This window comes from Umbelopsis ramanniana, assembly GCF_025399195.1.
Source record: "Umbelopsis ramanniana AG unplaced genomic scaffold K450scaffold_14, whole genome shotgun sequence".
Taxonomy (NCBI): domain Eukaryota; kingdom Fungi; phylum Mucoromycota; class Umbelopsidomycetes; order Umbelopsidales; family Umbelopsidaceae; genus Umbelopsis; species Umbelopsis ramanniana.
Window position 1 is genome coordinate 382,227 of NW_026252100.1, and position 25,345 is coordinate 407,571.

Genomic DNA, 25,345 nt, shown 5'->3' on the forward strand with positions numbered 1-25,345 from the left:
GTGCGTTCGGCAATTTCCTTTCTTGTGCCGGTTCCAACGCTGGGATTCGATCTAGAGTCAGCGCGGGTCAAAAAACCCGTGATGGGGGGTTTCGTCTATGGTTCAAATCTATGCCTAGCCTTAGCAGCTATTGTCAGTTCACAACGTTCTAGGCATGTATACACACTTCCGAAGCGGGTAACTGATAAGATAGTATGCTGTAAAGTGGGTTTACAAAGGGTCATATGTCCGCTAAAAGTTTAAATGCCTTGCGTGTCGGGGGGGAACGCTGATAGCGGTCGGGTGAAAACGGGACGTCATCGAACTGTCCAATCAGGCAAGTTAACCAAACGATGCCAAACATCAGAGACCTACTCAACTGTAGGCAAACACTGAACGCAAAGGTATTGCTGTGATAGTGAATGCTATTGGATGAAAGCTAAGGATGGGGTGTTATGGAAAAGACTGAGGATAGGGGAGTTGATAACGTTGGTGGGTATCTATGGTTGTACGAACTCCATTTATGAAATATGGCATTTACGACAAAGTTAGAAGCTCAGAAAAAACAACGTGAGGTACTTTGAATCCATGATGGCTGGGGGAAGCAAAGCAGTGATAGATTTTTTGACTCCCCGAGCTATCAGGCCACCATCAATACCCGCGGGTCCTTTTGGTTGCGGCTGATTCCTATTTGTTCCACCTTTGCCCTGAACGCTTTGCTTCGTTTTCTTATATACTGTTTTGCTTTACTCCACACGGTATTGCACTCTTTGTATTAGAAACATTGTTGTTTTGATTAAGAATCTGAACAGCGGATATTTTTCATTCGAATGTATTGATCATCCGCATAGCTGTCATTACCTTGGTTCTTTTTTTAAAAGTCATCGTGTTTCTACTCAGAAAGGCAAACCACAGGCTACCCTTCTCCCATTGTAATTATTTATTCTCTGGGTCTTCCCCGAAAGCCGTATTTACTTTTTTTGTTCCAACGCCTCTCCTCACACACACATTTTCTCCAGTAGGACCGAGCATCTCCTTTTCTTCCTTCTTTCTTTCTTTCTTTATTTCCTCTTTACCCCATCTAACGCATGCAGCTTACAAACAAAGGCCATGAGCCTTCTACCCAGCAGCAGCAGCAGGACAGTAAACATCGCAGGTCGATCAAACAGTCTACAGTGGCAGAGAGTCTGTTGAGTGACACGTTGTTTCCTCCGAGGAAGCCAAAGCCGGCTCGTATGATCTACGATGACACTTTCGATAGTGACAATGAACAATCCGAAGACAGTGACAAGGATCCTGTTAAGAAGGATCCGTTGGCTACGCAAGTATGGAGAATGTATACCAAAGCAAAGGACAATCTACCCAACGGCTCCAGACTGGAAAATTTAACGTGGAGAATGATGGCTATGACTTTGAAAAAAAAGGAACGAGAAGCAGCAGCCTCTTCCACCGTATCGTCTCCACAAAGCGATGTCGTCGATGATAGAATCCGGCATACTTCTCAACCTCCTTCCACCTTCAAGTATCATGAAGACGACTACCACCATCCTATGGCTTTGGACCATGACGTCGCAGCCAAGAAAGATAAAAATACCATGCAGCAGTCAGAAGCCCTTGTGCAGTCGCAATACCGAGGTGCAACGGGTACTGACCCACCCGAGTCCGATGATACCACTGCTCTCTTATCATCATCAGCTCCTCCGTACATGTTTGATTTCTTGAACAGCAACCCCGCTTTAACCAATAGAACCGCCACCCAGCCAGATTCCGGAGCCAGCAATACTTTGGTTTCCGGCAGTACCAGAGCCTTGTTACCTGGAAAGTCTACTGGCGCCATGTCGAACCGTGGCGGTCTACACCAACATACGGTGAGTTTCATCGTGCCTTGATGTTCTTTGTTTTGTGCGCGCCCTCAATTAATCAATGGCATTTTTACCCCTTTCTCAAACGTAACCAATCTTAGCCCACTAAACGTGCGTCTGTCGGTGGATATTCTCCAAAGCTCAGCACTCTCAGTAGTATCACTATACCAAGTACTTTACCAGAGGATTCCGATATGGACGAAGATGAACAATCAACTTCTTCTTCCGTTGCAACTTCTCCTTTCGCATTCACATTTGATCAGAAGTCAGCCAGCCACTCTTTACCGGCTTTCGGTCCCTACCACCAACAACAGCAAATGCGCATGTTCCATCCCGGTTCCAGCCCTAATCCTTTAATATCCAGCCCACCACCTATTATTCCAGAACATGAAGCTCAAAACGATGGTTACTTTATGGGTCATCGTTTTTCTGAGCATAGAAGCGCTAGTCCTGGAGCATCTTCACTTTTGAGTCATGGACCCTTGAACCCTGCCAATGCCGGCAGTATGAGTTTTGAAGATCTACTGACTTTGTATTATAATGGCTCAGCACCTGTCCACGATGGAAATCCGGAAATGTTCATGAACCAGAGACCACACATCACCCATCCTTCTACGCCCGATCTTCAACATGAATTTGGGAAATTAGGCATGCTACAAATGAACGGTCCGGCTTCACCGTCTGCCGATTCTGAAGAATCATCCTCTTTTGATAGCAACAGCCATATGACAAATTCGTTTACCAAAGGTAAGGATTTTTTTTAAAAGCGGGGAATTGAATGCATGAAAGTTGTGGTTATCATGTAATCTAAACTTTTTTTTTTTTTGTCGTCCCATTTGATAGACGATTCTGCTGACTCGCAACTAAATTCATATGCATCGGATCGACGGGATAACACGGAGGCAACTTTACCAGATATCTCAGGCAAGCGGGAGTCTCAAGGCCAGCTCAACCTAGCCAAAATGCCTGGAGCAACCAACGGTATCACTCGATGTACCAATTGTAGTACCACGACGACACCTCTTTGGAGAAGAAATCCTGAAGGTCAACCCCTTTGTAATGCTTGTGGATTATTCTTAAAACTTCATGGAGTTGTGCGACCACTCAGCCTGAAGACGGATGTCATTAAGAAGCGTAATCGATCAAGCGGAGCTGCTCAACCAGCCAAGGCTAAGGCGAAATCGACGTCGGGTGTCAATAGTAAACGAATCTCCGCGAACAACAATGACAATCTGAGATCAACCAATAGCTCGGCCGTTTCTAAGCCAGCGCCACCTCCTCAACCACAAACTGTACGATCCATTACCTTTGCAACCGACGTCTCACGTGGAAATTCCACCCTCAATAAACGACAGCGGCGATCTTCACAAGATGATCTGCCTCAGCAAATCGGTTATCAAGATATGCTGAGATTTTCATCATCAGCTCAAAACGATATACAACGACCTTCTATGCAGCCTCGTTCAAACACTTCTCCAGCTGGTACCATGCCTATTGGGAATGCAAAGAATTACTCAAATGAAGCTGCTGATTCGTCTTCGCCTACTGTTGGTAGTTTGCCATCCTCCTTACTACCCTTGTTGGCTGCTGCTACCAGTCAAACGGCCACCGATGAAGAAAAGATGCAGGGAATGATGTTGTTGCAACAAGTTGCTGCTTCATCTGGTTCCTTCAATGTGAACTCTGCATTATCCCATACGTCAGATTGGAGACCATACAATTGATCGGTAAACTAGCAGGTTTACCATTGTTAAAATTCTCGAACTGTATGTCCTATCATTTGCCCTCTCTCTCTTGTTTCGCTTATCCACTCCCCTCCCCTTATTTTTTCATTTTACTCTATTGTGCTTATAGAAATTTTGTTATGGAGATTCCGACCAACTTTGTAAATAAAAAATCTTGCTTTTGGTCCACCTGGTCTCCCCACACCCCGTCATTCGGCGCCTTCCCAACATGTAAAAATCACGAGATCCACTCTTATCACGCTCTCCTTTCTCTCAATCCAAACCAATCGCTACAAAAGCATGAGAAATTATGCAATGACCAATCTTACGCAGGCAAAACCTACCGCCCTGTCTGCGATTCAACAGACCAGTCTCGACAACAAAAAGTGGATTCTAGTCGGAGCTCAACAAGCTGGTGCCAGTCCAAAGCGAATGGCAGAAATCGCTAGTCTCCCCAAAAGTACTGTTCGACGTATTCTATCCAACTTCTCCAGAACTGGCATACCTTCTACATCGAGTTCTCGTTCTCATCCATGTATATATTAGAGTGTAATTCACAAGCTATCCTCACAAATCGGAATGTTGCACTGACTGCCATTTTCATTGGGTTTTTTATAGACAAAGACATGGCAATAGTGGAATACGACTCTGATGGAAAAGTTACAAATTATGATGACAATGTAATCAGTGTACCTTTTGACTATTAAATTCGGAAATTTGACTAACCAATTTTTTGATGTGCGGAACGATGCGATAACAAGGCCTCCACCGTCAGCCAAAGGTCGTACATTCGACCTAGAGCCAAGGATCTAATCGCATATGTCAAGGCTCAAAGAGCTCTGGAAGAGGCAGGAAATAGCAAGGTACGTATATGAATTTCCCGGCTCCTATAGTGTGCAATTATGCTAATTCCATATCATGGGTGATTCATTTAGACTACCACCAAGGCACGCATGCATCAGAATGTGGTCGCAACCACTAGCCATAGCACGCCACCACCGCCCACTTCAGAAAAGTTCCAATTGATGACACCTCCGCAAGAATCAGATACCATGCAGCGACAGGCAAATGCAACGGCGACGATGATTGCTCCACTTGAAAAAAGTGAACGCCGGTTTTCGCTTCCACCTTCCCCGCCGCTCCACCCAGTACCACTGGACACAGCATTGCCCAGCAAATCCTTGCCTCAAGCCTTTTCTGTCCATGAACCTTGGACTAAACAAGATGATGAAATATTGCTCAAACATGTCTTCTCATCCGTTTCTGACGGAGACTGGACTGCCATTGAGAAAAAGCTGCAAGGCCGCCACCGTGCTTCCATATGTCGTGATCGCTGGAGAAAGTTGCAAGCTGCTATGCTCGATGATTAATAGTAAACCATAGCGAACTATAGTTTTTTCCATTCATATTACGTTCTTAACGATGGGCTGTCGTACCTTTCTCGTAGCTTAATCTCCCACGCCCCTATCCTACTTATTCTCTTTAGTATATTGCATATCTCTAGTTCCTTCCCCATCCCTTTCGCAACTCGCTTATGTACATAGCAAATATCTGACACATGTCTCCATGGCCGCAGTAGGCTGTCTGATTGAATATAATTTTTTTTTGTTACAAAATATATATTTATACGCTTGAAATTGATTTGATGGAATTGAATTGAATTGATAGAGGGTATTATATTGTGCATAATGGAGATGATGAGAGAAGAGTATTATGCCATAAAGGTAGCGACGGAACGAATGAAAGCTGGGGTGAGATTAGGGATAATAGTCAATTTCGGTGGAGGCACTGCGCTTTCATCGTCGAGTTTCTGCTGTCTCTGTTGCTCTTTGCGCAGACGAGTGGCCTCATCTTCTTCCTCATCAGCCGAGTCATCGCTGCTATATAGTTCTTGCTCTTCCTCATCTTCACTCATCTCACTGTCGCTTAGGAATTCCAGTTCCTCCATATCTTGAATCATGCCCAGGCCATTATTCTCTTTGGCGAGATCCATGATATTGACATCGGCATCAACGGCCAATTCATCCTTGAGCCCAGTGCCTTCCAGCACCTTTCTACGTGTGCGTTCCAAGTGTCTGATCTTTCGCTGCAAGTGATAATCACACAGTTTGTTGATTTCAACCTTAAGCTGTGCGTATTGTTCTTCATTCAGGTTTTCTTCAACCAGCTTAGCCATATCGACCTTGCCGGGCAGTCCGGTAGACATGGTGGAGAACAGCTTGTCAATGTACGACAACAGGTCATCGAAAAGATGAGTGGTGTCTTGGGAATGGACACTATGGACGAAGCGATAGAAGTTTTGCTCGTGCTTGTCAATGAGTTGTATGAAAGGCTGTACAGTGTTTCTAACATCTAAATTCGAGAAGAAGTTAGCAATGAATGTCAAGCGACATATGCATGAAAAAGCATGTTTCATTTCAATGCCTACCATCAACATCGATTTGTTCAACAAAAGCGATCAAATCGTCAATAAAGGCAGCAAGTTCAATGATGGAGTCTCCGATATTGGCAGCCTTATACACCTGGGCAAGAGGCTGGTAAAAGATGGCAAAGATATCCTTCAACAGATCACCTGTATTGCCCTAGAAGCCAAAAAAAAAAAAAAAACCGTTAATGGGACTGTCTTCATCTATGTTGCATCAGACTGGATGTACGGACGCACCTGGAAGACAAGTTCAGTCAACATCTCCTGATCACGCTTTCGCATATACAAAACATAGAGTTGGTGCAGTCGCTTAACGAGACGGCGGGATTGCGAGTTCTTCTTTTGTGTAGCAAATGCAACCTTGGTGATTTGTTCAGCCGTCAAAGAAGGCTCGATGTCGGCATTTTGTAACAGACTAAGTGTCTTCATAATAGGAGAAAGTTCTATATACGGGTTCAATGATCAGAATCCCATAATACTACTCTATTGCTCCATCCAACAAAGCCCCTTACCATCATTTTCTTCAATTTCAACAGCAATCTCATTCTCTTGGTACACTGAGTTGTAGATCTTCTTGCAGAGACCAGGATCATCGATGATCTTTTCCACGTTTTCGATGTTCTTTTGCGCCTCCTTTGCTTCCTCCATAAGACTAGCCATGATGATGCTGTTATGAAGTAAACAAATATTACATGTAAGTGAAACCGTTCAAACTCAAAACATGGTATTAAAAAAGAAAAGGTTCTCTCCCGTGTGCTTACCGTTGAAACAAGCTGCGTCCGCCAAATGGTTGGGCCATGAATAAATCAAGCACACCCTTGACCATAGCCATAGGATTGGAAATCTTGAGGACGGTTCGGAGCGTCTTGTATGGGATGAGACCATGCGTGCGTTTCAGATTCATTAAATTTTCAGCTGCAGCGTCGGAGGTCACAAAGTAGGTGTGCAAGACAAACGCAAAACTACCAATGGTTTAGTTGTGGTGAATACCATGATCTCATTCATGACGCTTGAAACTTACTTGATCTTTCCCCACTCAAACGCACGTTGTAGAGAATCAGGTAGATCTCTCAATTGGTCTGCCTTCTTGATTTCGTTGAAAAGACTGATGAGACCACCAGGTGCAATGACTTGTTGCTTCAAAGTTTCAAGTTGTTCATTAAGCTGTTCGACTTGCTTATCGACCTCTTGTCGGAATCGCTTTTCCTCTTCAGCTCGGATGCGGTCTATGTTCTTTCTGTTCTCCATATCCTGTCGTTCTTCTTCAGTCAATGTAATGGGGTCAGTGCTCAAAAAGTCGTGGAAGACGTCGCTGTCGGCTAATCTTGTGTTAATGGCGATACGATGAAGAAAAGCTCTGAGTGATAAGCGATCTTTTTCTCTGAGGGCGTGCTTTCCTTTCTCTGAGTCCCGAGATTTGGGAGCTACATTTGGAACGTCAATGGTGGGGAACTTCTTCTTCAAATCATCGTGCAGTTGGCGGAACTGGCCATGACGTTTGGCAACATAGATGGGAAGATTGGGATCTTCACTATCTTCAAAGTAGGTTTGGATAATGAACTCTGCGTGGGGCTTCTCACCACGAAGAGTACGCTTTTCTCCTACTTCTCGCACAGTGACAATATTGATGTCAAGACCATTGGTGCCAACCCACTGCATGTAGGTATCCTCGTTTTCCAAGTCGGCCAAGTCCCGGCTAAGTTTGTTGACAGACGCTTGGTTTTCAGCGGTCTTGCTTTGGTTCAGCATCTGAGCATCGACTTTAATACCTTCTTCCTTTCCTTGCACAGTCTGGATAGCAGCTCCCAGCAAAATGACAATCATCTTTTCCACCTTGTATTCCATTTTCTTTCTCTGCGATACCTCATTCTTGTCGGAGGAACCAATCCTTTTCTTCTGGAATTCAGTTAGGAAAGTCTCGCATTTGCCCCAGAACTTGTCATCTTGCTCCTTCTTCAAAAATGGAAACTCCAGAACAAAGTTTTTAAAGATGTAGCGCAAGAACGGCAAATCGGAGTCGTTCAGGTCTGTATCTTGGTCCAAAAGTGTCTTGAAACTTGCACTCTGTGTCAGTTTATCCAATTCAATATGAATCTCCTGTGTCACTAGTTCTCTTTTGAGATAATGGGTTTCCTTTGCATTCAAGTCGAAAGCTAACAAAGAACAGAGGAGGCTCAGCAGGGGTACAAGAAAATGAACGTGTCACATAGTCGGATACCATCCATATACGTACCTATCATGTTGAATAATCCAGAGGCAAGCTTTGAAAAAGTCTATACAGGGGTTAGGAATGGAGGAAAAGTGAGATGGGAAGAAGTTGGCTTGAGATTCTCGGTTTTATGACCAGCACTGTCGAGAATACTGGCTTTTCATGACGTCGGAAAATCTAGCTGTGGATTGCCTTTTCGGGAATCTGCCAATACAGCTGGGTAACAATGATCCCACTGACGAAATCACTACATGATTTATTACGTTGTGCGCCTTCACACTGACAATCTCACCTCAACACTGTTAACTGCTTCTTGTAAAAGATGGTAGACATTTAAATGCCAAGGGATCATTTGATCCAGGTGGTGGCTGGGGTTCATGCCAGCCGAGTTGCCTTGGCATTTTTGTGAGCGTTTAGTTCCTGATTGGGCGAACCTGGATTATTATTTGTCGGCACCATTTGCTGTGTCTTCATTTCAGCCAGTAATATTGTGATGATTTCTTTTTTATTTTATTTGACGGTTGGGCATGGAAGAATCGGAAAGACGCCGCATGCCAACCACTGGAATAAGTTTTATGTAGCAGCAAGTTGTACATCCTCCCTAATCTCCCCTGCGTGCTTTCTTGGAAAAGTTTCGTTGATAAATTGAGATAGTTAGATAAGTTGCGAACGATGACCAGCCAAGATATGGCAGCATCAACTGAGCAGCTTTACGATCCACTTTCCACCAGGTGTAGATCATGGCTGCTACATTTGCAGTTAGAAAAGCACAGTCTACAGCGGCCAGTTTGACTTTGTGAACACCAAAGAATAAGGGCGTCCAGGCAAAGTTGAGTGCTAATTGCGAGTAATACAAGTTCAAGCCTAGTTGAGCTGAAATACGTTGCCATCCGTTAGTCGATGTATATTCTTGAATTCACCCAGCGTTCTCCATCTTTGCTCCACCGGCTGCACTTACCCAACTCCTTAGTTTCTGGTGACAATGAATACGCCGCATGATTTGCAATCAAATGGCTGCCGTAGCCCATGGCTGTATACAGGCAGGTCCACACAGGTCCAAACACCCAATTCTGCACAAAAAAACGCGGTTAATTGTGAAGCGATGATTTTAAGCAAAAGTGAAGTGAAGACTTACAGGTGGACGAGCTGACGGCTTTTCCAAGTCCTTATACCTAACGGTGTATCAGCTTCCATGGTGTTACCAACAATATAGGGATCTTACTACTCACCATGTATTGACAGAGGTCCTGGTGATAAGGCCCATACCAATTCCTCCAACAACGGGTATAGCAATAGATATTGGTAGATTGGTAGACATTGAATGTGAGGGGGAAGGGATGAAAAATGGGTCAAGTAACATGTCGATTTTTCTGGCATTTATATTTTGCCACAAAAATTTGCCGCCGCCTCCGGATCGAAAAATTACGATCAGTAAGTGCCTCAGGTTTTAGTCATCGGTCGATGCGTTTCCATGAATGATTTGGCTTTATAGTCATTTGAAATGGCTTGTCTTATCGAGATACGACATTGTTTCCATGAACTATTTGTGTCATGGGCGATTTAACCAGCCATCGCCACTGAAGGTGTTGTTGTTAGGGGTCAAAGATAATGATGACGTATGAGACAGCAGCAATTGCTTGTCAGCAGAAACAGCTGGATTGACTATGGATTGTTTTACATTTTTTTTTTTTTTGGAGACAACGTCTTTTATTAACACTATGGTGTACGGAGTGTCTGCTACGGAAGCAGGTGGGTGAATTGAGATGTACTGTCGGGGTTTGTAAATGAGGCTGGTAGCTTGATGTTTGCCCGCTGGAGGGGTATGCAAACCGAACCGAAACCCAGCAGCTGGTTCTGTTTTCATACAGCCTACGTTATGTTTTTAAAGTTTGATGGATGTTCCGCTCATTACGCGATTATTAAGCATTTCAGAATATCTATGAATGCTGTACCTATAGTTTTCCACTGAATGGGTGGTAAAAGAACCCTGTTGTGCCGGACCACTTGTCCGTACAATAGCTTCTTGCTTGAATCCGCCAACGTATGGCCACCTGAAACAATTCTAGAGCATCTATAGCCTTTTTATGAGCATTCGTACGTTGAGCTATCGCTGTGACCGTCAAAAGGAAGGAGAGTAAAAATGACATAAAGGGGCCGCCTCGACGGATCAACTTGTTCCCCACTTTTCTCTTGTATTACAAAAAAAAGAATCATGTCTCCACGCACTTACTTCATCACTGGCAGCTCTCGAGGTATTGGTCTTGAGTTAGTCAAGCAACTTGCTGCCAAGGGCAACATTGTCATCGCGTCCGCTCGTAACCCTGACGGTGCTGAGCAGCTCCAACAGTTGGTAGACAACAAGAAGGTGTTTGCTGTCAAGTTGGATGTTCAAAGCGAGGAATCAGTCAAAGCTGCAGTTGCCAAGGTCAATGAGATTTCCCCTGACGGTATTGATGTAAGTTACATTCCTACAGAACATGGAGTCGACATCGACTGAGGTTGTTAACCATGCTGCATTTATACACAGGTTTTGATCAACAACAGTGGTATCATCGCACCTAAGGGAAGCATTTCTACTACAACGTAAGTGCTGAGAAAAACTGGTAAAGGTTCATCTATAGCATAACTAACAACTCGGCCCTTAGCGATCCCGAAGTCTGGGGAGAAATCTATCAAACCAACGTGGTAGGCGTCGTCCGTGTCACTCAGCAGTTCTTGCCTGTGCTTCGCAAGAAAGACACCAGACAGATCATTCAAATCAGCTCAGATTCTGCCTCCCTTGAGCTGGCAAATCGAGCTAACCTCAACGCTCCCTACCACTGCTCAAAGGCTGGTTTAAACATGTTTTCAAGGTGCTTGTCGCACGACCTTGCCGACGAGAAGTTCACCTGTGTCTGCATTCACCCTGGGTAGGTGGCTATTGTATCTTGTACTTCATGAAAAGTGATGCTAACGCTAATGTGTCGTAGATGGGTCATTACTGATATGGGTGGCTCCAACGCTGATTTGACTACTGAGGTATCTGTCTCAAGCATGTTGAAGGTGTTCGAAAAATACACTCAGAAGGACAATGGCTGGTATGGCAACTGGAAGGGCGAGCGTATGCCATGGTAAATTTGTGATGTTAGCTTTTTGTTATATTTGACCAAATTTTGGCATGTACTGCAATAGCCTGTTCAATATAACTGTTGTATTCTACAAAATATGTATCGTGTATTCATGTGATAGCATTGGTGTTGAGGTAAAAAAAGTAGTGTCTGCTGGTTTATTTGAAATCAGTTATATCACAGCGGTAAGCTTATCTTACATTTTGATGATGCTTGCAAAACAACGGCTGCCAACATAGCGCTATTCATAAAAAATACAATATGTAAATCTATTCCACCTCCGTATTTACCATGGCAAGGTCTTTCCGGAATAATCCTTGAAGCTACCAGTATCTTCTGCTGTAGCTTGGTCAAAGACCTTGAGCATTCCAGAGATCGACTCGGGAGCCTTCAATGGTGCAGAAGCGCCACCCCTAAAGTACCGTGCGCGATTTTTTAGTCCTCGTTCACGGTACGGTTTGACAATCAAAAATGTCCTTTTTTACTTACATATCGGTCGCAACCCATCCAGGATGAATAGCCAAGATGGTAAAGTTGTCGGCCTTGAGGTCTTCAGAGAGCTCCTTGATATACATGTTGACAGCGGCCTTGGAGACATTATAAGGAGCAATGGTGCCAGCATAGTTGGTGAGACCAACGGATCCGAGAATGGAGCTAATGGTGAAGATCTTTCGGTCGGTCTTCTTCTTCAACAAAGGCACGAAGCGCTGAGTCACAATTACAGTACCGACGACATTGGTTTTGAACACGTCGAGCATTGCTTCAGGAGGTCTAGTGTGTGAAACGTATGAGCATGGCATAATGGATGTCAGTTATTCGGCTTCGACAGCTGCGATTGGAAACTTACGTGGTCAAAGAAGAGTGTGAGCGATCAGTGCTAACGCCTGCATTGTTGATGAGGACCTTCAAGAGTATTGCTGTTAGACTTTGTGGGGGCTATCGCAGTATATCGCAGTATATTTAATTGTTTATGTGACGTGGTGTAACAACTTACATCGATGCCGTTGGGAGCAATTTCGTTGACCTTCTCGACAGCAGCCTCGACAGACTTGACATCAACGGTGTCCAAGGCGATGCTATAAACCTGCTTGTTGTCAACCAGCTTTTGCAACTCTTCAGAGTTCTCGGGCTTGCGGGCGGTAGCGATCACGACATGTCCTGCACGCTTGAGTTGAGATACAAACTCAAGTCCGAGTCCTCGGCTAGCGCCAGTAATGAAGTAAGTCTTTGCGGCCATATTTGGTGTTTCTAAGAAAGTAAAATGATAATGGCGAGCTGAAACGCTCCGGTCTGCATTAAATACGCTTATGCTGGCCCGGACATGCGTGACTGTTCTCTATCGGCCACCGCATCGATGATTTGTCATTCAGGGTGCGATCACGTTATTGTTAATGCGCAAGAGGGGTACTGCAATATGGGTACTGCAATATATGTAGTCTACGTTGCTTTCAATATCATTACTTTCAATGTCATTGCTTTCAAATTAGTGATGCGATCTTTGTATGAATTTGTCGAATTTTTGGGCTGTGCAAAGAAAACAACAGTTTCAGAAATGCAGGCGGAACCATCATTATCCATTTTACCGCTGCTTCTCTTGGCACCGAACCGCAGTAGTTACTCATAAGTTTTGTACCATGGGCAAGATCCCTTGGAAACCTGCCTTGTTGATTTCTTATGGCTATTCGAAAGAGGACCGGAGGAAGGCGGCGAGATGATAGGCTTTGTTCGTGGAATCGTGCGTCAAAGAAAGACGCTGAAAGATCGGCAAACCAGACGCCGTGCTTAACATAGTACTGTCATGATGTATGTAGCTCCACATATTCAAGGCTCTTGTAGCGTTGAGTGTAAGTCAAACAATGTTGTTCAGAATCAAAACTATGTTTAGCATACCTTTCAATTTTTTATTTTATACTTTTTGTAAACATACTTTGGTTGAAAACGGTAGAATTCGTAAAGTTGTACACTTGAAGCCTACATAGCGTAAGCTAGATATGCTTCGTGTCCCATAATTATTTCATCCCTCTGCAATATCGGTTTTCCCTGCCATTCGCTCCAAATAGATTCTCTTGTGGAGGAAATACCACGATGGTATGAACACAGTTAACCAGTCATAAACAGCATTAGTTGTACCAAAAACTATCATCTCATCCATGTCGTTTCTGCCAACGGATATTTTTTTCCGAAATCTTCACTTTGCCTAGACATTTTCTGCTGATGTTAAGGAACGAGCTTTCGTAAAATCGAGGATAGTCAGCAATAGCTTAAAATTTTAGAATGTAGGAGCTCCTATTCCGTCACAATAACAACAACATAAAAATCATGGATGGAGTCAACCAGTTCCGAATGGTACCATGGTTACCTTTAAGTGCCCTGATTATAGGCATTCATGTACGCTGATTGTATATTCAAGCCATGGCACATGATTGGATATAAAACATTCCATAATAAGCCGTTGCTCTGTTGTCTAGGCTATGTTATTGTTTCCTTTTCCAATTTCTTATTTGATATGGTCAGGAAGATCAAGATCAATATATCCAGGCTAAATTTCTATTCGTATCAGAAGCATTGGGGTAATTTAGTCATCTCACTCTTCGTAAGACATTGAACGGCGGTGAGATGTCTACAGCAATTTATTAAGTTGCAAACTTAAAACAACCATGCATTCTGACAGGTTATAACAAGTAAGGTAAGAGCAAAAGTGAAGTTGCTATGGTTATCATTTGCCACCCGAATGGGTTGGGCTAAAGGGACTGGCTGTGTAGTGGGGCACGAACAGACCAGAGAAGATTGCGCAACTCATTCTGGCCAATCGCCAACTTTCTATTTTATAAATCAGTTACCCACGCACAAGCTTGGTCTGGCCAGGATCACCATACAAAATTCCTGGCGCTTTACTTACAAGAAAAAACCTGACACTATTTTATAAAGAGCTTGGCGGAAATACTAGCGAGCATATAGTCAGCAAGCTCAATGCAGTTACACAGTGAACTACTAGCGATCGCCATATTTGCTCAGTATGACCCGATTGTGTTTGTTTCATCCATGGATACTTGTGTTATTGTAAGCATTATTGCTCATAGTTTTTCCGAGCCCTTATCATTGGCTTTGGGCTCTGCTGGATTGAAGTATCAAGTACTATTTTTTAATTGGAATGATTCCAGAGATGAGAGCGATTGTAATGAATTTTTAGAACAAAATGGCTTCATTTTCTTGCTTAATTTAATTCTCAAAGACGTTGGCTCGCGATACAACGTGATGTATTGCGACTTTGGCCAAGGAGAAAGTGAGAGGGGTAGATCGGATGATGAGGCAGCTGGTACTCTCAACGGAATAGAATAGCTTTTGACTTGAATGGCATTCCCAAGAGAATGACGACTTTCATAATTTGATTGGTTCCTTGCTGCATCAGCGGGTTACTTATAATTTATGGAGTCATACGCCGGTCGTCAGGCAAGTGGGTGGACAGTTTCTTGCTTGGAGCAGATTAGAGATGTCAGGTGTAAGGTCACGTTTCAAAGTTTTAAAGCCCGAGAGTGAGCGGCCTTATCTTCGTAGCAAAATAAAACTGAGCTTGGCTGTGCCTTGCAAATCCTCTCACCTTCCTCTTTTTTTTTTACCTCTTCCTTTCCCTCTATCATGAAATGCTCCATTGTATCGGCAGTTCTACTTGTAGCAACTGCTCTACCTTTCTCATCAGCTTTACCAACTTCTAACCATGATCTCAGCAAGAATGGTCGAGTTCACTTGGATAACTTTGGTCCTGCACTTTATCACAAAACTTATGAATCCGGTTCATTTACACTTGCTCCTTCCACATTCACAAATGCCCTCAATGCGAATCCTGTAGATATTGCTTTGGAATTTGCCAAGGCCGAACTTGGAGCCTCTGCCTATGTTGTTAAAAACTCCTATACCAGTGACCATAATGGTGTTACACATGTTTATTTACGTCAAACCCATAATGACTTGGAGGTTGTTAACGGTGATATAAATATCAATGTCGACCGGTTCGGACGTATCATCTCCTATGGAGATTCATTCTACAAGGGCAAGACTCACACTGTCAAGGCTGCAAAGGCTGCGGAGAGTAAGCTTCAGGAAATGACATATCAAAACTCAATTTTGGTAAGTTTGTCCCATTTACGAGAGGATCTTCCTTATATGGACCCACACAATACCCACCTACTTCATCATTTCTTTTTATCTATCAATGTTTACTAACTATATACTTTCAGGGCCGTCTTCAACGTGGTGCTAATACCGTCAGCCAAAAGGTATTCGGTGTTCAACAACCCAAGCCTTTGGTGACCGCAGCAGCTCCATTGGATGATTTCCATGTTGTGGACTCCGATCTCACGGTCTTGTCACCTGTCCAGGCTTTGCAAGCCTTGGCTTATTATATCCAACCTGTTCTCAAGGATTCCAGCGTCATATCACTTTTGACTGCTGGCGACTTACCCATCAGCACCACTTCAAGCCTCCACGGTGATGAACCAGAACTTCATATCCATAATGTACCATTTGCTCTTGCTCCCGTTCCTGCTCGTCAGGCTTACGTCCAGTTGGATGATGGCTCTCTTCAACTGGTCTGGGACTTGCAAGTTGAAATGGAAGACAATTGGTTCCATGGTCAAGTAAATGCTCACGACGGAAGCGTTGTTGCTCTCATGGATTGGGTCTCCGATGCTACTCACTACAGAGTCTTCCCCTTCGGTATCAACGATCCTTCCGAAGGTGGCCAGGAACTGTTGACTGACCCTCATGATCCCGTCTCTTCTCCTGATGGATGGCACGTCCAAACCAGCGTCAAGGGACGCTCTCTTACTTTCAATGAAACCGTTGGCAACAATGTGTATGCCCATGAGAACTTTGAAGGCGGCAGCTCGTGGAAGAACAACCAACGCCCTAAGGGTGTTGTTCTAGACGACGGAAGCTTGAGCTTTGACTATAAAGCTCGCGTAGATGTTGATGAACCCAAGACCTACATTCACGCCGCTGTTACTAACTTATTCTACCTGAACAATATGGTAAATAGTGCAAACCAAATTATACTCCTGCGTTTATACATTGGTGCTAATTACCTTTGCTCTCTTTTAGATTCACGACTTGTTCTTCCGATATGGATTCAATGAAGTTGCTGGCAATTTCCAAGAGGAAAACGCTGAAGGTGGTATTGGCGGTGATGCTGTCATTGCCAACGCCCAAGATGGCTCTGGATATAACAATGCCAACTTTGCCACTCCTCCTGATGGTCAACACGGAAAGATGCGTATGTACGTCTGGAATGTCGTTACCCCTATGCGCGACGGTGACTTGGAAGCTGGTATTGTCATCCACGAATACGCCCATGGAATCTCTACTCGCTTGACTGGTGGACCTGCCAACAGTGGCTGTCTCGGCTGGGGAGAAGCTGGAGGCATGGGTGAGGGATGGGGTGATTTCTTCGCCACTATGGTCAGATTGAACTCTACTCATAATCGCGATTCCATCTTTGGTATGGGAGACTGGGCCAACGGTGGTGATGGTATTCGACGATACAAAGTAAGTACCAATGTTTATATCAGGTGCTACTTTCTTTCACGAGTTGTTTACTCACAATGCTTATCTTTTACCAACAGTACTCCACAAGCATGGATGTCAATCCCTCCACCTACAAGATCATGGACAAGCCCGGTTACTGGGGTGTCCACGCCAAGGGTGAAGTTTGGGCTGAAATGCTGTATGAAGTTGCCTGGGATTTGATCGACAAGCACGGTTTCACCCCCAAGTTGTTCCCTCCTTCCTCTGCATCCGTCAATAAGGACAAGAAGAAGAAGAAGCCTACTGACCCTGTTGATGAAGCTAAACTTCACATTCTTTCTCATGGTAACACTCTTGTTTTCCAACTCGTTGTTGATGGCCTCAAGCTTCAGCCATGCCGCCCTTCGTTCATGGATTCTCGTGATGCCATCATTGAAGCCGACAAGCAATTGACCGGTGGTGATAACTTCTGTGTCATCTGGAAGGCGTTCGCTCGTCGTGGTCTTGGCGTTGACGCTCGCTACGACGGTAACGACTGGATGGGTGTCCGTACCGAGAGTTTTGATGCTCCTTCTCAGTGCGCTTAAGTGCATGTAGTTACTTGGTTTCTTTCTATGGTCCATTTTCCGACCACAACATTTTGTTTCGTTTCTATTTGCTTATGTTGTTTGTACATGATTATCGACTTTTTCCCCTTCTCTGCGCTATTACGAATGATCAACACTATACCAACTAGACCACAGGAATCAACTACATATTTAAGAGCTAGTTTTATTGTTTAGTCTAATGGTTTTTTTGTACACAAACTCTTGATATTGATGACACATAAAGAACGATTTATCGATCAGACAGTGGTGACTTGATGTTGAGAATGTAATCGTGATTCAGAGACTAAGGGGATTGTGTGTGTGAGCAGCTACTTCAAAGTTGGTACCATGATGTTGGAAGACAGTGCAGCTTCATACGGAAAAAACGATATAAATTTCAGTCCACTCCGTCTTACCAGCTTGAGACTGTTCTTTTGGAATGCAGGCGATCCGCGTTCAGAACAGCTTCCGTAGCCTGGGATTTGCGAAAGCAAGAGTAGGATTTGGACTGAAGGGTCGAAATGGTATAACCGTAGGACGAGTACGAAGTGTTAGCAGCAACGCTTATGCGTCTTTGCGCAATTCACCGGCCATTCTAGATAGTTGTTTTGAATTGTCAACAGCATTCACCGACAATGCATCCAGCAAAGGCTACAGCATAAACGACTTCTTGGTCTATCCTGATTTTGTAACAAAGGAAGAAAAAGAAACTCTAACATCTATCTGCGAAAAGAAGCTGCGAAGGTCGTTTGGTCCCAAAGTGGAGTACTTCCCAATTCATCCCGACAGTGTTATTCACCAATACCGAGAGTGCAGTGCCAGTCATTGGGGCAAACAGGACGAGTTCATGAAGGAATTCATCAACAAAAAGATCTATTCAATGTTTCCCGATCAAATGGAGTGGCTGGATCCTCATGTTCTAGGTAAAAGATGGAAAGAGCGTAGCAGGAGAAGTGGAAATCTCCATAATGGGAGTAATTCAAACTCATTGTTGATTGTAGACTTGGATGGTGACGGTGAAATTAAGGCTCACGTAGATAATATTGAGGTGGGTTTTTACAAGGTCAAAGCCAAACATTGCATCTTTCAAAGAGCAAACTTACTCAATGGGAATCTCTCTGTCAGTACTCTGGTTCGGTCGTTGCTGGGTTATGTCTGCTATCACCAGCAATTATGACGATGCGACACAAAGATGACTCCAATATACGATTCGATGTGCTACTAGAACCTGGCACATTCTATATACAAAGGTCAGTTCGCTCTCTCTACTATATGCTCAAATTACCGCCGCCTCATGGAGACTAAAGTGTTTCCTTAATACCGTCAGAGATACCATTCGATATTCGTTCACGCATGAAATTAGATTGAGTAACACTACATGGAAAGGAAATGAAGTTGATAGAAGCAGACGGATCTCCCTGTTATTCAGAGTGAGTATATTCATATGATATTAGTTCATCCAATGCATTTACGTATCTGACAGACATCACACCATAGGACAAAAAGATATAACGTGTAAAGAGGCTTGGCCTAAGTAAATTATACAGATACTTTGACATATTTGCTGTTGAAGTCTCAAAAAAGACAAACAACCATCTATAGAGGATGCAAAAGGTGAAATAAATGAAGAAAAATAGTACTATGATCTTGTGCGTACACATGGGTTGGAGATTTGTGTGGTTTTTCTGAGGTTCTACTGTAATTTTTATGGTTTATAGAAATTTTTTTGGGGAATTAACTTTTCATTAATCACTTCCTTTGGAACTAGCTTGCGCCTGGCGATGCTTCTCCTGAGCAGCAGCAATCATATCAGCTCGCCGAGCCTTGTTTGCTTCTTCCCGTTCGTATTCTTTAGCCAGAGCGGTTTGTCGTTCTTCCTCTCGCTTTTGCTCAAGTCTCTTCTCCCAGACCTCCCATGGCCGTGGTGCTTCCATCATAGCTAAGGTTTCTTCAAGTCCGTCACTCTTGTCATGCTGGAGCTTAACCTCGGCAAGCCAAGGATGGCCAACCATAACTCCAGCAGCCACTCTCTTTTCGGAATTCAGATCCAGCATAGGCGTAAGGAAGCTACTGAGGAAGTCTGCGCCGTGTCGTGATAGGTGATACTTATCATGAAGCACATCGCTTAATCGCCAATGCCGAAGCTTATGTATATGTCGCAATTCCCCCTTGCGATTGAAAATTTCATTTGAGTATTTACCAGAGGATGACAATTGTTTTGGAACCGAACCAACGAGTTCAACGATTTGCGCCATATGGTCTAAAAATGGAAGATAGAGAGAGAAAGTGAGACAACAACACTGTATTGCCGACAACCCTATTAACTTTATCGGATCTATGCCTTACCATCATCTTTGCTATATCTGCTTCCAGATTGAGGGTCAAAGAGATAATCACCGGTCAAAAGTTCAAATGTCTAAAACAAACCCAACGCTAATGAGATCATCCGTCTAATACAGCATTCCCTACATTTTGATAGCACTTACCATACACGCAAGACTCCAGACATCAGCACTGATACCCCACTTCGCGCCAACTATGACTTCAGGGCTACGATATTGGCGGGTTTGAATATCATCCGTGAAATGGTGGTCGACCCAGCACGCATTACCCAAATCAGCAATTTTGACCACTATTTCATCAAAGGCATGTTCACTGGATGCACACTGGCTATCAAAAAACGTATCCCCATTTTCGGGTGCGAACTTGGGGGTTTCTGGTGGAACGGCGGTGATATCCAGTACAGACGTAGCTACGGTTTCAGAAGGCTGTTGCTGTTGCTCAGCATCCGTTAACTCTAACATGTCCAGCATATCTCCGACTTGACTGGGGAAGGAAGGGATTTAGAGGGTTGTGCATTACGGGGCGGGCGAAATATCATGTAGAGAACGCATGTTTACCTTATCCGAATTCTTGTGTCCATGGAGACACGACGATCAGCCGAGGGATCCGCAGATTGAGAATCTGCGTCAGAGACAAAGGACTTTTCAGTATTTGATCCTTCGTCCTCTTCATCTCGATCTCTTGCTATCACGGTAGAGGTCATCTTGTTGGCTTGTTTCTTCAGCTTTTGTTTGAGTTTCTTTTTTTGGTTCTTTGTGAGGCTACCTTTGTTGACAGTGGCGCTAGGAGGTGGTGGTGTTGCCTCAGTCTGTTTGATGCCTTGCTCCACAACATTCAAAGTGGAAGTCGAAGCGGGAGATGGCGTATTACTACCGGATCGAGTGGTCGTACCAGATAAAGGTTGGGAGGCCAAAGTCGCCCTTTTGGAAGAATCGTTGCATTTGTGAATATCTGCCATGGACTGCTCTCGTCGTAAAAACCGTTCAACATCTGGTATACAGACCAAAACATTCTCAGGCTTTAAATCGGTATGAATGATATTGCACTCGGTATGTAAATATTCCAGACCGAGCAAAACTTGTTTGGTGATTTGTTTGACAATATTGGTTGGTATACCTCGATGTTTATACCGTTTGATGACCGAAAGAAGATTTTCGCCTAATACTTCAAATGCCATACAAATATGGGTACCATTTGGACCACGATGCGTAAAGTGATCCAATAACTGAGCAACATAGTTTCGGCCCACCGCTTCTGTGTTGGCTGTTGATACACGTTCCAGTAGTTTGATCTCGTCGACGGCCGTTTCAGTGTAGTGGGCTGCGGATTTTACTATTTTCAAAGCAACATGGCGGTCTTTCCTATACGATAAAAGACACAACGTTACAGACTGTCTAAGGAGATGCATATGTCACAAGCTATCTGACACCACTTACTGTAGGTCACGAGCGAGCCATACGGTCGAGAAATGGCCCCATCCAAGTTTTCGAATGATAACATATCTACCGTTACTGAATTTGTCGCCGATAGATACTGGATGATATCCGCCCTTTCGATAGTCCTCCAAGTCCTCCTCTTCGTTTGATATCATAGAGTCAGTGTCGGAATAGTCACTGTCATCCAATGGTTCTGATCGTTTTTCGGGTGCAGTGTGATGAGGTGGGTGTGTATTTACATGGTTTAAATGTGTTTGAAGTGGGTTAAGAGGTGCTGATGGTTTTCTAAGCAAATAGATCAGTATGTAGCAGGCGTAACCGTTGTTAGTTCAATGGAACTTACGGTGAATTTGGAGTAGAGGTTGAAGACTTCTTCGCCAACTCTTCGGGCTTTATAAGCGGTTGAGGTTTGGCTATCTTTTTCTTTCTAGTGGCAGCCTGCTGCTTGGCATTGAGGACAGCTGGATTCACAGGATTGTAAAGTGCATTAGAATTGGTAGAAAATGACGTTAGCCCGAGTCGAAAGGCCACTTCGCGTTATGGTTGTTCCCTACGGCAGAATGCATAGGCTATAACCGAATGGAAGTCAAAGTCATTAACAAACCTGCTTTCCGCTTATCCATCGGTTATGATCTGTGTTTGGATTGGAGCCGTTGGGACAATTAACGAGAACAATGAGAAAAAGGATGGCAAGTGGGTTTTATGTGAGTTTTTTTGCAGTTTCTTCAAATTTTTGTCAGTCACCAGTCGACATTTGCCTCTCCCCCCTTTCTCTCCCGCACGAATATCCCGCCTAACAATCTAAAATGCCAAAGATTGTTTCAAAATCTACTGTATCGTCCTCTGATCAACAAGGAAACAACGAAAACACATCTAGTAGCACACAGTTACACGTATACTACTGCTTGTGCTCCGAGTTCATCCTCGTCATCGATCATGATCTACAGCAATTACCACGACGGGAGACTGATTCCAGTTATGTTGTGTCCAATGCCGGAAGAACTTTCAAGTTGACTGTAGAACAAGGCGAAACCGTTATATTAAGGAGAGAAGAAGGATATGAGAAGCAATATAGACTCGTATGTCCACGTAAGTTCTTGACTGATTGTGTTCTTTTGACGGAGAGAATGTGTAGTAATGCAGGCTTTACAGGGTGTAATTTGTTAATTGGCTATGAGACCACGCCAGAGAGGAGAAAAGGTCCCTACACATATATTCTAGATGGAGCGTTGACGGAGCAACAAGGTTCCTTCGCATAATTAGTGAGATATCAGATTTGTACAGCGCACGACACAATAGATGGTAGCTCTTTCTGCAATAGACTTGTATTATAACTGTCGGCCACATTTATCTGTGATAATTATTTTCTGAATTGAAAGACTGGATCGAAAAAGAACTATTTGGTTTACGCAGGTGTTACTGGAGATATATTGATTAGGGCATTGAACGCGATTTCTGGCACGTTGGAATTAAAATAAGTATGTGGCGATGGATAATCAATCATTTGCGTATCGTATACGCCACACTACAGTCTACTGGTCTTCATGTGAGCTACGTCTTGTAAAGAAAGTATTGGAGACACAACTTGCACCATTTGGTCGTATTTGTAGCTGGCTTGAAATTGTAATATCAAACTTTCAAACCTGACATTGACCAGCATATTGGGCGATTTCGTCGTATATACAGCATGATCGAAATTTTCTAGCTGCTTGACACGTCGTAAGACAACAAGCAAATTGAAAGGGCGTTTATGACCGACCGACAAATGGATTCTTCCAATACGACTGTGCACTTCTTGGGCCTAGCAGTTTGCATGCGTCGTCGGCATAAGTTCGAATATGTATGGTAGCAATTATCTATTTGGGATGTTCTTAATGAAAAGCTAGTGTTGGCGCCTCAGATAGGCGTGATTTGCTTAATAGTGTGAATCGCAACGCCTTGTCCTTCAATACCATGCGTAACAGACGATGATCGATAGCCGCACTTCGCTCGAACTGTAGTGTCCAACCGTCACGGGATGTGATTTTGACAATGTTGAAGAGGCAGGTGCAGGCCTGGTCAATACATATATATTCGAACGCCATGAAGGTGCCTCTGATACGCTCTTTATTTGTAGAGTGGGACTCTGACGCCAACTATACAAGAATCAGCGTTGTCAGAATTTTTTTAAAGGGGTGTTGCCCCCTTAAACCCACAGCAAACCTTCGTATTGGACACGCATGAAAACAGAAAATTTTGCTCCCGTTAAACAGTAATGAGGCGGACGAAGGAATAAATATTGACTGACGTAAAAACTGGAAGAGCCGATGATGCTCAGTCTCCTGAAAGACATATTGCTCGGAAGCAGTCTTACGGCACCGATACCAATTTTGTTTGTTAAGATTGACCATACTCAATAACAATAACAACAATGGGACGTAAACAACATCAGGCTTTTTTGTTCCTGCCGATTGGATCATCTCTTTCGTTCGCCATAAGGTTGTTTTGCAGCCAGCCTTGCATCATGATTACCAGCATATACTTATAAACAAAGCAGTGACAGCTGAGCGACGCTATACCATTTTCAAAAGAACAACGCAAGTTCGTAGGAACGGTCGGCTCGGGTTAGGTTTCTTCCGTTTAGCAATGCCTCCTTTATTTTTTCACTTTTCGTTCGAGAATTGGGATGGAAATAAAACGCTGGAAAACAATTGAGGGGGTTGCTGCGTCGGACTGGTCACTGGATGTGATCCGAGCGCGGTGGTACTGATGAGCAGCATCGTGAGAACATAAGGGTATGCAAGATCTTTCAAGATGAAAATAATCATAAGATAGATGTTGAAAACCACAGTAAGATGATTTTCTGTTTCTTCTTAAGCTCCACCAAAGTCCTCTACTCAGCAAGAAGAACACAGCGACTGGTGATTCGAATTTAGGTATTGATTATTGTGTGGTCCACAATTTGTCGGACTCAATGTCGGAGATGTGAAAGGCGTACCCGTCCATCTCACACTTTTTTGTCGCCTTGTTCCACTTCTTTTCACTTCTGTCCTAATGGGAGCAAATAGCTCGAGAGAAACTACTGGCTCCACCGCATCAGGTGCAGCATCGCCTCAGAAGTACTCAGATCTGGTTGACCTGGGTTCATTGCTACCATGTGGGCTGTATCCCAACTCTCCACAGGATTACGACTATCGTAGCATTCGCAAGTTAATCATTGACCGTCGAATAGCTCCATTTTACAAGGGTGAGTTTCCGGCCATCGCTTAATATCACTAAACGCATCACTGATCTTCTCATTTCCTTCCATCTTACCTCCCTCATCTTGCTACTTTTCTGGTTTATTCACTCAGGCTTGAACGACGTTCCAGATATAGAAGAGGAAGCTCAGAAGCAGCAGCCACCTGTATCGAACGGAGTTGTAGAGTCGCTCTCTGTACCAGTGGCTGTGCCGCAGGCATCTTCATCCACTTCGACGGCAACGACAAAGAAGAGTCCTGTGGTTGGCCGGCCCAGAAGTGCTTCTAGTAGTAGTGTAAATAGCGCTGGTAGACCCACAGGGCAGTCTTTGGCTGTGGACACTGCCAAGGAACGCCAGCGAGCACTCATAGAGCGCATGAAGGCAAGAGAAAAGATTCTATACAACGATGCTGTAGAATGCCCCATCTGTTTCTTGGTATGTTTCGTTCAACATGGATTTCAGAATCAGCGACTTCTCTCACACTGCCCCCTTTTATCTTTCTTTTCAGTACTATCCCTCCAATATTAATCAGTCAAGATGTTGTGATCAACCAATTTGCACTGAATGTTTTATTCAAATCAAAAGACCATCAGAAACGCCAGCTACGCCTGCTTCATGTCCATTCTGCGTGGAGGAAAATTTTGGGGTTATCTATAAACCTCCTCAGTGGAGCCAAGTCTTTGAGGTAAATAAGCTCCGAACCACTAGGACAATTGACCCAAAATGAGCCTTTTTTTCTAACTCAATGTCTTGTACCTAATAGCGAAACCATTTGTTAAAGGATGGGGAGCCGATGAAAGCAGTCCCAATTCGCAACGGAGCTACACATACGACATCTGGTAAAGGAACTGGTACCAGTAAACCACGAAGACAAAGCGTGAGTCACAAAGATCCTGAGGTTGTCCTTGTTGGTAAGGGTTTTTTTTTTTTTTT

The 25,345-nt window shown here is 43.9% G+C and overlaps 11 protein-coding genes across 11 annotated transcripts; 7 read left to right on the top strand and 4 right to left on the bottom strand.

Moving 5' to 3' along the window:
- The first annotated feature begins 743 nt into the window (after positions 1–743).
- On the top strand, positions 744–1,952 carry K450DRAFT_232212 (uncharacterized protein). Its single transcript, XM_051587559.1, has one exon. The coding sequence runs from the start codon at positions 1,068–1,070 to the stop codon at positions 1,866–1,868; it is 801 nt and encodes a 266-aa protein (XP_051446632.1). The 5' UTR covers positions 744–1,067; the 3' UTR covers positions 1,869–1,952.
- Positions 1,953–3,841: 1,889 nt separating this feature from the next.
- Positions 3,842–5,106, top strand: K450DRAFT_232217 (uncharacterized protein). Its single transcript, XM_051587560.1, has 4 exons — positions 3,842–4,100; positions 4,184–4,245; positions 4,327–4,428; positions 4,501–5,106. The coding sequence occupies exons 1-4, from the start codon at positions 3,866–3,868 to the stop codon at positions 4,933–4,935; spliced, it is 834 nt and encodes a 277-aa protein (XP_051446633.1). The 5' UTR covers positions 3,842–3,865; the 3' UTR covers positions 4,936–5,106.
- K450DRAFT_286026 (uncharacterized protein) lies at positions 4,955–8,230 on the bottom strand (the record flags this gene model as incomplete). Its single annotated transcript, XM_051593526.1, has 7 exons — positions 4,955–5,917; positions 5,994–6,147; positions 6,228–6,433; positions 6,503–6,657; positions 6,752–6,952; positions 7,012–8,143; positions 8,224–8,230. 7 exons carry the CDS (start codon positions 8,228–8,230, stop codon positions 5,277–5,279), a joined length of 2,496 nt encoding a protein of 831 aa, XP_051446634.1. The 3' UTR covers positions 4,955–5,276.
- A 329-nt stretch (positions 8,231–8,559) lies between these two features.
- Positions 8,560–9,550, bottom strand: K450DRAFT_232233 (uncharacterized protein). Its single transcript, XM_051587561.1, has 3 exons — positions 9,429–9,550; positions 9,158–9,371; positions 8,560–9,072 (listed from the first exon to the last, which is right to left on the bottom strand). Exons 2-3 carry the CDS (start codon positions 9,225–9,227, stop codon positions 8,801–8,803), a joined length of 342 nt encoding a protein of 113 aa, XP_051446635.1. The 5' UTR covers positions 9,228–9,371; positions 9,429–9,550; the 3' UTR covers positions 8,560–8,800.
- Positions 9,551–10,379: 829 nt separating this feature from the next.
- Positions 10,380–11,414, top strand: K450DRAFT_232236 (uncharacterized protein). Its single transcript, XM_051587562.1, has 4 exons — positions 10,380–10,654; positions 10,727–10,782; positions 10,845–11,108; positions 11,169–11,414. Exons 1-4 carry the CDS (start codon positions 10,412–10,414, stop codon positions 11,311–11,313), a joined length of 708 nt encoding a protein of 235 aa, XP_051446636.1. The 5' UTR covers positions 10,380–10,411; the 3' UTR covers positions 11,314–11,414.
- An 18-nt stretch (positions 11,415–11,432) lies between these two features.
- K450DRAFT_232239 (uncharacterized protein) lies at positions 11,433–12,582 on the bottom strand. Its single transcript, XM_051587563.1, has 4 exons — positions 12,301–12,582; positions 12,154–12,209; positions 11,796–12,077; positions 11,433–11,719 (listed from the first exon to the last, which is right to left on the bottom strand). The coding sequence occupies exons 1-4, from the start codon at positions 12,541–12,543 to the stop codon at positions 11,593–11,595; spliced, it is 708 nt and encodes a 235-aa protein (XP_051446637.1). The 5' UTR covers positions 12,544–12,582; the 3' UTR covers positions 11,433–11,592.
- A 2,322-nt stretch (positions 12,583–14,904) lies between these two features.
- On the top strand, positions 14,905–17,672 carry K450DRAFT_185862 (uncharacterized protein). Its single transcript, XM_051584421.1, has 4 exons — positions 14,905–15,431; positions 15,542–16,333; positions 16,404–16,847; positions 16,925–17,672. The coding sequence occupies exons 1-4, from the start codon at positions 14,943–14,945 to the stop codon at positions 17,411–17,413; spliced, it is 2,214 nt and encodes a 737-aa protein (XP_051446638.1). The 5' UTR covers positions 14,905–14,942; the 3' UTR covers positions 17,414–17,672.
- K450DRAFT_232251 (uncharacterized protein) lies at positions 17,634–19,042 on the top strand. The gene is made up of 5 exons (XM_051587564.1): positions 17,634–18,336; positions 18,415–18,461; positions 18,539–18,663; positions 18,741–18,843; positions 18,911–19,042. Exons 1-5 carry the CDS (start codon positions 17,853–17,855, stop codon positions 18,923–18,925), a joined length of 774 nt encoding a protein of 257 aa, XP_051446639.1. The 5' UTR covers positions 17,634–17,852; the 3' UTR covers positions 18,926–19,042.
- K450DRAFT_232257 (uncharacterized protein) lies at positions 19,010–21,885 on the bottom strand. The gene is made up of 7 exons (XM_051587565.1): positions 21,797–21,885; positions 21,536–21,653; positions 21,193–21,477; positions 20,314–21,117; positions 19,900–20,239; positions 19,760–19,829; positions 19,010–19,673 (listed from the first exon to the last, which is right to left on the bottom strand). Exons 1-7 carry the CDS (start codon positions 21,813–21,815, stop codon positions 19,159–19,161), a joined length of 2,151 nt encoding a protein of 716 aa, XP_051446640.1. The 5' UTR covers positions 21,816–21,885; the 3' UTR covers positions 19,010–19,158.
- Positions 21,886–21,959: 74 nt separating this feature from the next.
- K450DRAFT_232261 (uncharacterized protein) lies at positions 21,960–22,566 on the top strand. Its single transcript, XM_051587566.1, has 2 exons — positions 21,960–22,281; positions 22,345–22,566. Exons 1-2 carry the CDS (start codon positions 21,999–22,001, stop codon positions 22,449–22,451), a joined length of 390 nt encoding a protein of 129 aa, XP_051446641.1. The 5' UTR covers positions 21,960–21,998; the 3' UTR covers positions 22,452–22,566.
- A 1,659-nt stretch (positions 22,567–24,225) lies between these two features.
- On the top strand, positions 24,226–25,323 carry K450DRAFT_270154 (uncharacterized protein; the record flags this gene model as incomplete). Its single annotated transcript, XM_051592952.1, has 4 exons — positions 24,226–24,418; positions 24,525–24,847; positions 24,921–25,097; positions 25,176–25,323. Coding segments are annotated over 4 exons (841 nt in total), but the record flags the coding sequence as incomplete, so codon positions are not given.
- Positions 25,324–25,345: the final 22 nt, after the last annotated feature.